Raw genomic sequence first — 12,284 nt, forward strand, 5'->3', positions numbered from 1 at the left:
CGTTACAAGCGCCGTGCTCTACCAGCTGAGCTACAGAGGACCACTCACAATATTGTGAGGTAATCATTATTTTTTGCCTTTAAAAGATGCAGTGAATAACACAGCATGTACTGTACTGGACTGCACCGCACGGCATCACACACACTCCTGAGGTCATTTATTTAGCACAACAAGGACAATCTTTATATTATCGTTAATTAATTATTCAGAGACAGTTTCAATGAGACAAAGCAGAAGGAAAGAGGAGAAAATGAAGTCCTGGTTTTCCTATTTTTCCTCTCGTTTAACGGACGTTGATACTTAATGTTTGTCCTATTATCCTTTATTTCAGGAAAATCGTCATTAAATTTGGAGGGATAAAGAAGAAGAGGAAGACAGAGTCATCAGAGGAGGGGTCTGATGAAGAACCTCCGCCTCGAAGATCCTCGAAAGACGATGACTCGGTGAGTCCCTCCCCCAGGCTCCAAGCTGCAGCACGCAAAAGCCTTATGACTGTGGTATTGTGATTGTTAAAGGCGTGGAGTCCTTCCCCCTGTCTCCAAGGCTACAGTATGCAGGCTCTTTAAGGCTGCAGAACTCTTATGATAGTGTTTTTGTGAGGTTTAAGGCAGGGGTAGGTAACTATATTTATTTATTTATTTTATTATTGTTTTGGAGAGGCCATTTCCTCCGTCTGCAGAACGCAGGCCCTTATGTTGAGAGACTCATGTCATATAGACTGGTTCTTATGACAGTGTTGTTGTGATAGTTAAAGCCATGGAGAGTCCTTGGGCTCTCTCGTTGGCCATGCTGCTGCTGCTATTGCTGAGTGGAATGCAGGTGTCACAGCTGTGATATGGGGTCAAAGTACACCGGATGGTTCAGAGTGAGTTCAGGGCCTGACCAACTCAAGAACTAATAGCTCCAGTGTCATTTTACTGGTGTCATTGGTAGAGTTGAGGATTATCTAGGGGTAGGCCTATTCTATACCATGAGGACAGTCCTTATCCATAGACACTGGTGTTGAGGTGGATGATCTGCTCTGTTCCAGTTGACAGAGTATTCTGTGAGTGGGGATGAAAGACTCTCTCCCCTAACTCCCCTCTCTCCCCCTGCCTGTGTCATAAGGGATTATCCCCCCCCTTCCCTGCCCATGTGTGGGTATAATTATCCTCATTACCCCTCCCCCCCCCCAGTCTTAATTAGAGCTGTCTGAAGATGTCATTTAGAATGATGGCCCTGTCCTGTCTGTGGCACTATAAGTGGTGGCGTTAGTAGACAGACAGCTCTGAGATCAGCTACAGCATCATCACCACAGGGGACCCCTCAGCCTGGGAGGTAGCCTGACAGGCAGGGAAGGAGGGACCACTCAGCCTGGGAGGTAGCCTGACAGGCAGGGAAGGAGGGACCACTCAGCCTGGGAGGTAGCCTGACAGGCAGGGAAGGAGGGACCACTCAGCCTGGGAGGTAGCCTGACAGGCAGGGAAGGAGGGACCACTCAGCCTGGGAGGCAGCCTGACAGGCAGGGAAGGAGGGACCACAGCCTGGCAGGCCCAAGTCTTTTATGGTCAGCCTGGGTAATTCTCATCCACAGACACGTTATTAGTTTCAACTGAATGGTATTTAGTATCTCATTAAACTGTGGCTGTCATTAACAGGGTTTCTCTGATGTGTTTGCCTAATAATAAACACTAAGCACGCTTGAATGTCATACATATTGCTGCGGAGTGCATACAACACAGAGACACATGCACACACACTATTGAGAATAGACAGGAATGCCTTCGATGGCTGCCTGCATATTAACCCAATAAAACATAGGAAATGAGTTGAACTGATATTTTGGCTGTTCTGATTTGTATAATACAGAACCTCCGTAATGCTAAACCTCTTTCCCTCACCCCCCTGTAGACTCGTCGGTCGAACCGCCAGGTGAAGAGGAAGAAGTATGCAGAGGAGGGAGAGGCCAGGGTGTCTGATGAGGAGGTGAAGGTCATGGCTAAAGCCAAGAAGACCAGCACTGCTGCAGCACGCAAAGAGCGCGCACAGCAGCTGTTTGTGGTGAGGAGATACTGGCCTGGCCTAGGCATCAATCAATAACATTCAGATGTTCTAGACCAGAGGTCCCCAACTCCAGTCCTCCAGTACCCCCCAACAGTACACATTTTTGTTGTAGCCCCGGACAAACACACCTGATTCAACTTGTCAGCTAATCGTCAATCCCTCAATGAGTAGAATCAGGTGTCTTGGGCTACAACAGCAATGTGTACTGTTTGGGGTACTGGAGGACTGGAGTTGGGAAACACTGTAAGACTGATAGGTTCTACAGTATCAATACATCTCAAGGCTACATTCTTCATTGCTCTATCATTGCTCTATCTAGTCTAATGTGTGTGTTATAGCAGGACAATGCATCTAAAGGCCATACTGTATTCTGGTTTTACATTGAAAATACATGAAACTGGTGTGTGGTGTGTGAAGGTTGTACATGGAGCTGTTAAAGTGTTTTGTTTGCACCTTGTCATTGCTGCAGGAAAACCCCAGTGAGGAGGATGCTGCTGTTGTTGACAAGATCATGTCATCTCGAATAATCAAGAACGAGGTAGGATTACAATCATATCATCTTTAATGGCACATTCAGTCGAACCTCTCTTTGTAGTACTATAGTATCTTAGTTTGCAGTAGTACATCTACTTACCTTCTGCAATGCGGGTTGGATTGAATTCAATTCCTACTATACTCTGAGTGTACAAAACATTAAGAACACCTTCTTTATATTGCACCCCCCCTTTTTTGCCCTCAGAACAGTCTCAATTCGTAGAGGCATGGACTCTACAAGGTGTCGAAAGCGTTCCACAGGGATGCTGGCCCATGTTGACTCCAATGCTTCCCACAGTTGTGTCAAGTTGGCTGGATGTCCTTTGGGTGGTGGACCATTCTTGACACACGGGAAACTGTTGAGCGTGAAAAACCCAGCAGCGTTGCAGTTCTTGACACAAACTGGAGCGCCTGGCACCTACTACCATACCCCGTTCAAAGGCACTTCAATATTTTGTCTTTCCCTTTCTCCCTCTGAATGGCACACATACACAATCCATGTCTCAAGTGTCTCAAGGCTTAAAAATCCTCCTTTAACCTGTCTCCTCCCCTTCATCTATACTGATTGAAGTGGATTTAACAAGTAACATCAATAAGGGATCGTAGCTTTCACCTGGATTCACCTGGTCAGTCTATGTCCTGGAAAGAGCAGATGTTCCTAATGTTTTGTACACTCAGTATAGATACAGTACAGTATGCATTCTCTAACACATACAGTACAGTACAGATACATAATGATTGGACAAGCATGTTTTGGTGATTTGAACTGAAATCATAACCAGTCTCAAACAAAGGTTGGTGGCACCTGATATTCTGTTCTTAATGTTTTGTACACTCAGTGTATGAAGCGCTTTCAGTCTATAATATTGGTTCCTCTTCTAGGTCGCTCCAGGAGTTATCGTAGAAGTGGAGGAGTTCTTTGTAAAATACAAAAACTAGTAAGGCATTATTTTTCATTCCAATTAAGATAATTGCATGCACATTTTAAAATGTTTGTATTCAACCGAAAAAGCCAAATACAGCATGTTAAACAGAGCGATGTAAGACGCAGCTTGTCATTACTAGTCCTTGTACTACCACTTTGAGATGCCTTTGACTGAGCTCACATGTGACCTCATTGTAGTTTCAGTAGAACCAAATCCAGGTCAGTCTGAAGTGAAGACTCATTTGATGTGCAGTAGATTGTAAATCCTATACAAATGTAAAATGTACAAAATGGCACACATGGAACATGTAAACATAAAGCAAACATATATCCATTTGAAAGATGTACGACATGCTCTAAGAATGTCATAAAAGACATCCAAGGTTTATTTGAAGTTTGTATTAGTGTGTGTGTGTGTGTGTTCTTGTGCGTTCCTGACTCTGTGTGTTGTCCCCCTCTCTGTCTCTCTCAGCTCCTACCTCCACTGTGAGTGGGCCACAGAGCAGCAGCTGGAGAAAGACAAGAGGATTCAGCAGAAGATCAAACGTTTCAAGATTAAACAGGCACAGAGGGCCCACTTCTTTGCAGATGTAAGACCCTTTCACAGCAGTTTGTGTGTTCGTGTGCGTTTGTGTGTGTGCACGCATGCCGGTGTGTGTGTGTGTGTGTGTGTTTGCCTGTTTTGCGCAGGCGTGTTTGCATGCATCTATGTAGTGTGCTTTAGGCCTTGATATGTTCATGCTACCCACCCATACAGTCATACAGTGTGTTTCTTTCCCCCCAGACTCCAGATGGCATGAAGGTGGTTTAGTTTGTCTGACTATGACTTCCTGTGTGTTTTCAGATGGAGGAGGATCCCTTTAACCCTGACTATGTGGAGGTAGACAGAGTACTGGAGGTGTCCTATTGTGAAGACAAGGACACAGGAGAGGTAAGAGGGGGGGGGGCTCTCATTCACAACAAATGAGAGATGATTAGCCTGCCTTTTGTTGGAAAGAGAGAGAGAGATTGTGTGTGTGTGTATGTCCTTGAGTGTGTCTCATCTCCCCATTTGTAGAAGATACTATTGTAAAGCATGGGGTCGTTCCATACATGTATATTATGGTTGTTGTCTCTCTTACTTTAGCTGATGGTGTAGCTACTAGTGTTGCTTGGTGTACCGGTACCACGGTAATACCAACATTTTAGAATACCGTAGTACCGTTTCATATGATACTACCAAATTGTTCAGCCCTACCGATCTAAAGAACCTGCTGGCGCCAGTTGAATTTAAGCATCTGCCACTAGTCTCTTGTATGCGCAGGTCCAATAATATCCGCTTCACTTTCATGCACAGATCATGTGGCAGCTGTAATCAGCCTCATCCCCTACCAGCCCCCACTCACCTGCTTCTCTCCGTCCCATCTTCATACATTTACATTTTACATTTTTAGTCATTTAGCAGACGCTCTTATCCAGAGCGACTTACATTATATTTTTTATTTAATTTTTTTCATACTGGCCCCCCGTGGGAATCGAAACCCACAACCCTGGCGTTGCAAACGCCATGCTCTACCAACTGAACTACATCACTGCCGGTCATTCCCTCCCCTACCCTGGACGACGCTGGGCCAATTGTGCGCCGCCCCATGGGTCTCCCGGTCGCGGCCGGCTACGACAGAGCCTGGCCATACGCATCTATTCCTCCATCAGGTTTTGGAATAGAATTTAGCCGTGATGGCGAGCGGGGATGGAGACTGTGATGAGACTTCTGTTTTAGATTTGTACATTTGTTACATTGGAGCAGCGCGCAGAGCGAGCAAATTTGGTACATTGTGTAATTTAATCTCCTGTTATAACCAAGAGCACAGGCCAGTCTGATCAGACTTTGCAAGTTCACTGTCATGCAGCCTCTGAGTGTCAGAGAGGGATAATGGAGCACCGCTTCGCGACAGGCATGCTTGCAGCTTTACGGCAAAGAAAATGGCTTGTCCCTAGCCTAAACGGTTAAAAAATCTATTTATTTCTGGTGCTCCTTAAATTCAGTTTGGTGCCTAACGTTTTAAAAGTTAGGAGCAGTATGTGTGTTTGTGGGAGAGAGAGAGTGGTGTGTGTTTATGAGAGGGAGGGAGATAGAGTGTGTGTGTGTCTGTGTTAACTGACGATTAAAGAAGGTTTCATGCAGTGTTTTCCCCTTACTGACACAATGACATACATACAGTGAACAGTGTGAAGTTAAATGTGATATGTGTTGTATTGAGTAGAAGTGTGTGTTGTTTTAACTCACATCATATCTCTCTCTCTCTTTCTTTCTCCCTCCCTCCCCCTTCCTCCTACCCCCTCTCTCCATCCCTCTTCCCCCAACAGGTGGTGTACTACCTGGTTAAGTGGTGCTCTCTGCCCTATGAAGACAGTACGTGGGAACTGAAGGGGGATGTGGACCAGAGTAAAATAGAGGAGTTTGAGCAGCTGCAGGCAGCAAGGCCAGACTCCCGGAGGACGGTAAGCCACCTTTATTCAACCTCCTTTCTCTTCTCTTCCTCTCTCTTCTCTTCTTTTCTCTCCTTTTCTGTTCTCTTTTCTCATCTCTCTTTCCTTCTCCTCCTCTAACATTCTCTACCCCCCCAGGAGCGTCCCCCAGCCAGCCTGTGGAAGAAGAGGGATCAGTCGAGGGAGTACATGAACAGTAACGTCCTCAGGGACTACCAGCTGGAGGGAGTCAACTGGCTCCTCTTCAACTGGTACAACAGGTCAGTAGGGCCCCCCAAGGCTGCGCGCACACACACACACACACACGTTTCTACGCACGTGCACAGATACACACACACATACACACACACACACACTGTAGCTGTATGCATGTGCAAACACAAACACAGACACACACAGTGTTCTACTGCCCTGAGCAGATTCTGACGAGTCAGAAACACAGGGTTATTCCAGACTTCAGATCCTCTGGTTGTAGCATACTGTATCCCAGCCAGAGAGACAAGGGCTGGACTGTCAGATTGCTAAGTAGTGCAGAAGAGAAGCTAGTGAAGCAGCGAGCTGACAGCATGTCTGTACCGGAGCACAGAGACAGGGAGACGCTTGCTCAGAGCCTGCTGATTTCTAGCTTGGTTTAGTATTCAAAACCTGTGGAGAATGTGGTTAATAGGTTTGGACGGTATGCCGTATATATGGTATATACTGTATACCGGGGTATTTAGAAATACCAACGGTATGATTTTTGTTTTGTTTTGTTTTTGGGGGGGTTTGGGGCGCCCTAAAGCTCAGAGGGGTGAGTGCTACGCCACTACTTATAACTATAAGTTAACGATCTAAGATGTACCAAATAAATTATCTCCTGCTCAGGGCGCCAGCTATGCATTTGGTTTGCTAACTTGCTAGCTAAGTGGCTAGCTTGCAAGATCACACTTCTTGGTTACAGCAGAGACAATCAAGATCCCTACTGCTTAATTTTTTGCCGTTGCTGACAGGTGTATAAAATGTAGCACACCGCCATGCAATCTCCAGAGACAAACATTGGCAGTAAAATGGCCCGTACTGAAGAGCTCAGTGACTTTCAATGTGGCACCGTCAACGTGGCACCGTGTGTGTATGTATGTGTGTGTGTATGTATATATTCTACGTTTGGAAATAAATAGTGCCCCTTTTGTGCACTGCCAGTAATACCATATACCTTGGTATGGTACAGGAACGGTATGAAGGTATGAAAATACTGCCCAACCCTAGTGGTTAATAACAGCATAAACATGCAAAACAGTACTGGAAAAACTGTCACGATCGTCTACCAATGAGGAGGACCAAGGCGCAGCGTTGAATGCGAACATTTTATTTTATCAAGATGATCACACGATCAAAACAACAAAAAACGAAACGTGACGTCCCTGGTTACATAAACCAACAAACACGGAACAAGAAACCACAACACAAAGTGAAAAGACCGATAGTTAAATATGGCTCCCAATCAGAGACAACCAGCTGACACTCGTTGCCTCTGATTGGGAGTCACTCAGGCCAACATAGATATACAAAACATAGACTTACACACCCTGGCTCAACATAACATAGTCCCCAGAGCCAGGGCGTGACAGTACTCCCCAAAGGCGCGGACTCCGGCCGCGCAAACAACCACAACAGGGGAGGGACCGGGTGGGCACTCCGCCTCGGCGGCGGATCCGGCCCGGACATGACCCAGGCACGGGTTGTGCTGGACTGACGACGCACACCCCTGGCTTGATGCGTGGAGGAGGAACGGGCCGGACCGGGCTGACGAAGCGCACCCCTGACTTGGTGCGGGGAGCAGGAATGAGCCGGACCGGGCTGACGACGCGCACCACTGACCTGGTGCGGGGAGCTTGGATGGGCCGGACTGGGCTGGCGACGCGCACCACAGACTTGGTGCGGAGAGCAGGAACGGGCCGGACAGGGCTGACGAAACGCACCATAGACTTGGTGCGGAGAGCAGGCACGGGCCGTGCCGGACTGACGACGCACACCACTGGCTTGGTGCGGGAAGCTTGGATGGGCCGGACTGGGCTGGCGACGCGCACCACAGACTTGGTGCGGAGAGCAGGAATGGGCCGGACCGGGCTGGCGACGCGCACCACCGACTTGGTACGGAGAGCAGGAACGGGCCGGACAGGGCTGACGACGCGCACCACAGGCTCGGTGCGGGAAGCTTGGATGGGCCGGACTGGGCTGGCGACGCGCACCACAGACTTGGTGCGGAGAGCAGGAATGGGCCGGACCGGGCTGGCGACGCGCACCACCGACTTGGTACGGAGAGCAGGAACGGGCCGGACAGGGCTGACGACGCGCACCACAGGCTCGGTGCGAGAGGCAGGAACAGGCCGAACCGTACTGGGGACACACGCCACTGGCCCTATGCAGGGATCAGGAACGGGCCGGACCGGACTGGTAATACACCCCAGTACCTCTCGCCGTGCCTCCACACTTTCTCTCTCCTCTGTGACCAGTGGCCCCCTTAACCTGGCGGCCTCCTCTGCACACCCGCTGGACCGCTCCATCGCGGCCTCCGGCTGCCCCGTCGTCCACGTCGTGAGCCCCCCCCTAAAAATTTTCTGGGGTTCTCTCCTCCCCGTGGACCAGGCCTCCCTAGTTCTCGCCAGACTCTCACTCCACTGCTTCAAAGTCCAACCTTTCTGCTCCTCGCTTGGCTGGGCCCAGTTGAGACTCCTACTCCACTGATCCCAGGTCCATCCACTCTCCTCTTCACGCTGCTTGGTCCTGTCTTGGTGGTTTCTTCTGTCACGATCGTCTACCAATGAGGAGGACCAAGGCGCAGTGTTGAATGCGAACATTTTATTTTATCAAGATGATCACACGATCAAAACAACAAAAAACTAAACGTGACGTCCCTGGTTACATAAACCAACAAACACGGAACAAGAAACCACAACACAAAGTGAAAAGACCCATAGTTAAATATGGCTCCCAATCAGAGACAACCAGCTGACACTCGTTGCCTCTGATTGGGAGTCACTCAGGCCAACATAGATATACAAAACATAGACTTACACACCCTGGCTCAACCTAACATAGTCCCCAGAGCCAGGGCGTGACAAAAACACTGCACTACGCCACATAGGCTATATGAAAAGATTGCAAGGTTGTCTGTCTTGCTTTGTACAGTATCTTTGAAAACGGTTCTCAGAGAGGATGCTTTCATTGACTGAAGGTTTTCTTGGTTGTCTGTCTTGATTTGTGTCTTAGTCTTAAAAACGGTTTTACTGAGAACGTTTTCATTGACTTATCTTTCAGTATAGCTTGTTTGGTTTAGAGACATTGTCACTGCACAGAGGTAGTGTTGAGGTTTTCCTGTGTTGTGTTTAGAGCGTGCAGTGATTTTGCTGAGTTAACATTATTAGCCTGTGTGCCTCTGAGGCTTGTGGATTGGCCCACAGAGCTGTTCACTGTTCTACACTGCTCAAAAAAATTAAGGGAACACTAAAATAACACATCCTAGATCTGAATGAATGAAATAATCTTATTAAATACTTTTTTCTTTACATAGTTGAATGTGCTGACAACAAAATCACACAAAAATTATCAATGGAAATTACATTTATCAACCCATGGAGGTCTGGATTTGGAGTCACACTCAAAATTAAAGTGGAAAACCACACTACAGGCTGATCCAACTTTGATGTAATGTCCTTAAAACAAGTCAAAATGAGGCTCAGTAGTGTGTGTGGCCTCCACGTGCCTGTATGACCTCCCTACAACGCCTGGGCATGCTCCTGATGAGGTGGCGGATGGTCTCCTGAGGGATCTCCTCCCAGACCTGGACTAAAGCATCCGCCAACTCCTGGACAGTCTGTGGTGCAACGTGGCGTTGGTAGATGGAGCGAGACATGATGTCCCAGATGTGCTCAATTGGATTCAGGTCTGGGGAACGGGCGGGCCAGTCCATAGCATCAATGCCTTCCTCTTGCAGGAACTGCTGACACACTCCAGTCACATGAGATCTAGCATTGTCTTGCATTAGGAGGAACCCAGGGCCAACCGCACCAGCATATGGTCTCACAAGGGGTCTGAGGATCTCATCTCGGTACCTAATGGCAGTCAGGCTACCTTCAAATCTTTGGTATGACTTACTACCATATACAGTTGAAGTCGGAAGTTTACATACACTTAGGTTGGAGTCATTAAAGCTCGTTTTTCAACCACTCCACAAATTTCTTGTTAACAAACTATAGTTTTGGCAAGTCGGTTAGGACATCTACTTTGTGCATGACACAAGTAATCTTTCTAACAATTGTTTACAGACAGATTATTTCACTTATAATTCACTGTATCACAATTCCAGTGGGTCAGAAGTTTACATACACTAAGTTGGCTTTAGAAGCTTCTGATAGGCTAATTGACATCATTTGAGTCAATTGGAGGTGTACCTGTGGATGTATTTCAATGCCTACCTTCAAACTCAGTGCCTCTTTGCTTGACATCATGGGAAAATCAAAAGAAATCGGCCAAGACCTCCGAAAAATAGATTGTAGACCTCCGCCAGTCTGGTTCATCCTTGGGAGCAATTTCCAAACGCCGGAAGGTACCACGTTCATCTGTACAAACAATAGTACGCAAGTATAAACACCATGGGACCACGCAGCCGTCATACCACTCAGGAAGGAGATGTGTTCTGTCTCCTAGAGATAAACATACTTTGGTGCAAAAAGTGCAAATCAATCCCAGAACAACAGCAAAGGACCTTGTGAAGATGCTGGAGGAAACAGGTACAAAAGTATCTATATCCACAGGAAAACGAGTCCTATATCGATATAACCTGAAAGGCCGCTCAGCATGGAAGAAGCCACTGCTCCAAAACCGCCATAAAAAAGCCAGACTACGGTTTGCAACTGCACATTGGGACAAAGATTGTACTTTTTGGAGAAATGTCCTCTGGTCTGATGAAACAAAAATAGAACTGTTTGGCCATAATGACCATCGTTATGTTTGGAGGAAAAAGGGGGATGCTTGCAAGCCGAAGAACACCATCCCAACCGTGAAGCACAGGGGTGGCAGCATCATGTTGTTGGGGTGCTTTGCTGCAGGAGGGACTGGTGCACTTCACAAAATAGATGGCATCATGAGGAAGGAAAGTTATGTGGATATATTGAAGCAACATCTCAAGACATCAGTCAGTAAGTTAAAGCTTGGTCGCAAATGGGTCTTCCAAATGGACAATGACCCCAAGCATACTTCCAAAGTTGTTGCAAAATGGCTGAAGGACAACATAGTAAAGGTATTGGAGTGGCCATCACAAAGCCCTGACCTCAAGCCTATAGAAAATGTGTGGGCAGAACTGAAAAGGCGTGTGCGAGCAAGGAGGCCTACAAACCTGACTCAGTTACTCCAGCTCTGTCAGGAGGAATGGGCCAAAATTCACCCAACTTATTGTGGGAAGCTTGTGGAAGTCTACCCGAAACGTTTGACCCAAGTTAAACAATTTAAAGGCAATGCCACCAAATACTAATTGAGTGTATGTAAACTTCTGACCCACTGGGAATGTGATGAAAGAAATAAAAGCTGAAATAAATCATTCTCTCTACTATTATTCTGACATTTCACATTCTTAAAATAAAGTGGTGATCCTAACTGACCTAAGACAGGGAATTTTTACTAGGATAAAATTTCAGGAATTGTGAAAAACTGAGTTTAAATGTATCTGGCTAAGGTGTATGTATGCACGCATGACTGTAAGTCGCTTTGGATAAAAGCGTCTGCTAAATGGCATATTATTATTATTATTATTATGTAAGCGTCCGACTTCAACTGTATTGGCATACTAATTTATATAAGGGCAGGCCGAGCCGATGACCTCATTTCATGATGGCTGCTACCTACATTCCGGTTAGCGTTGTAAAGTATAAATGAAATTAACACGGAATACATTGATACACATTGAAAGCCGGGACTCCACAGATCATGAGGATATCTTATTTGTCTGCCTGTGACCTACCGTTATTGATCACCAGCCCCGAGAGTGAAAATGTTTATTTTACACAACATGTTCACCAAACAGCAAACATTACATTTACATTTAAAAACATCTTAAAAGGTAAGCTTGGTCTGTGTTTGAGCTATAGCTACATGGAGGGTATCAAATGAATCCTTAGGTTGGTAGGAACCAATCTAGCATATTGCCAGTGTTATCTGATGATGTATGACTTAATGGCAACATCGAATGTCCACCGAGTGACTATATCTTTGCACATCAAAAATATGATGTCGCCTGCTTATGCGCTGTAGGCATCCATATCCCCTGTATGTCCCCCGA

The 12,284-nt window shown here is 46.6% G+C and overlaps 1 protein-coding gene across 1 annotated transcript in view; it reads left to right on the plus strand.

Moving 5' to 3' along the window:
- Positions 1-12,284, plus strand: part of chd9 (chromodomain helicase DNA binding protein 9) — a 108,120-nt gene that overhangs the window by 59,119 nt on the left and 36,717 nt on the right. Inside the window, 8 exon segments of the mRNA XM_045209977.1 lie at positions 332-443; positions 1,891-2,040; positions 2,513-2,581; positions 3,460-3,515; positions 3,975-4,092; positions 4,347-4,433; positions 5,849-5,983; positions 6,110-6,231. Of these exon segments, the coding sequence (XP_045065912.1) occupies positions 332-443; positions 1,891-2,040; positions 2,513-2,581; positions 3,460-3,515; positions 3,975-4,092; positions 4,347-4,433; positions 5,849-5,983; positions 6,110-6,231 (849 nt within the window).

Source organism: Coregonus clupeaformis, chromosome 32 (assembly GCF_020615455.1).
Source record: "Coregonus clupeaformis isolate EN_2021a chromosome 32, ASM2061545v1, whole genome shotgun sequence".
NCBI classification, from domain to species: Eukaryota; Metazoa; Chordata; class Actinopteri; order Salmoniformes; family Salmonidae; genus Coregonus; species Coregonus clupeaformis.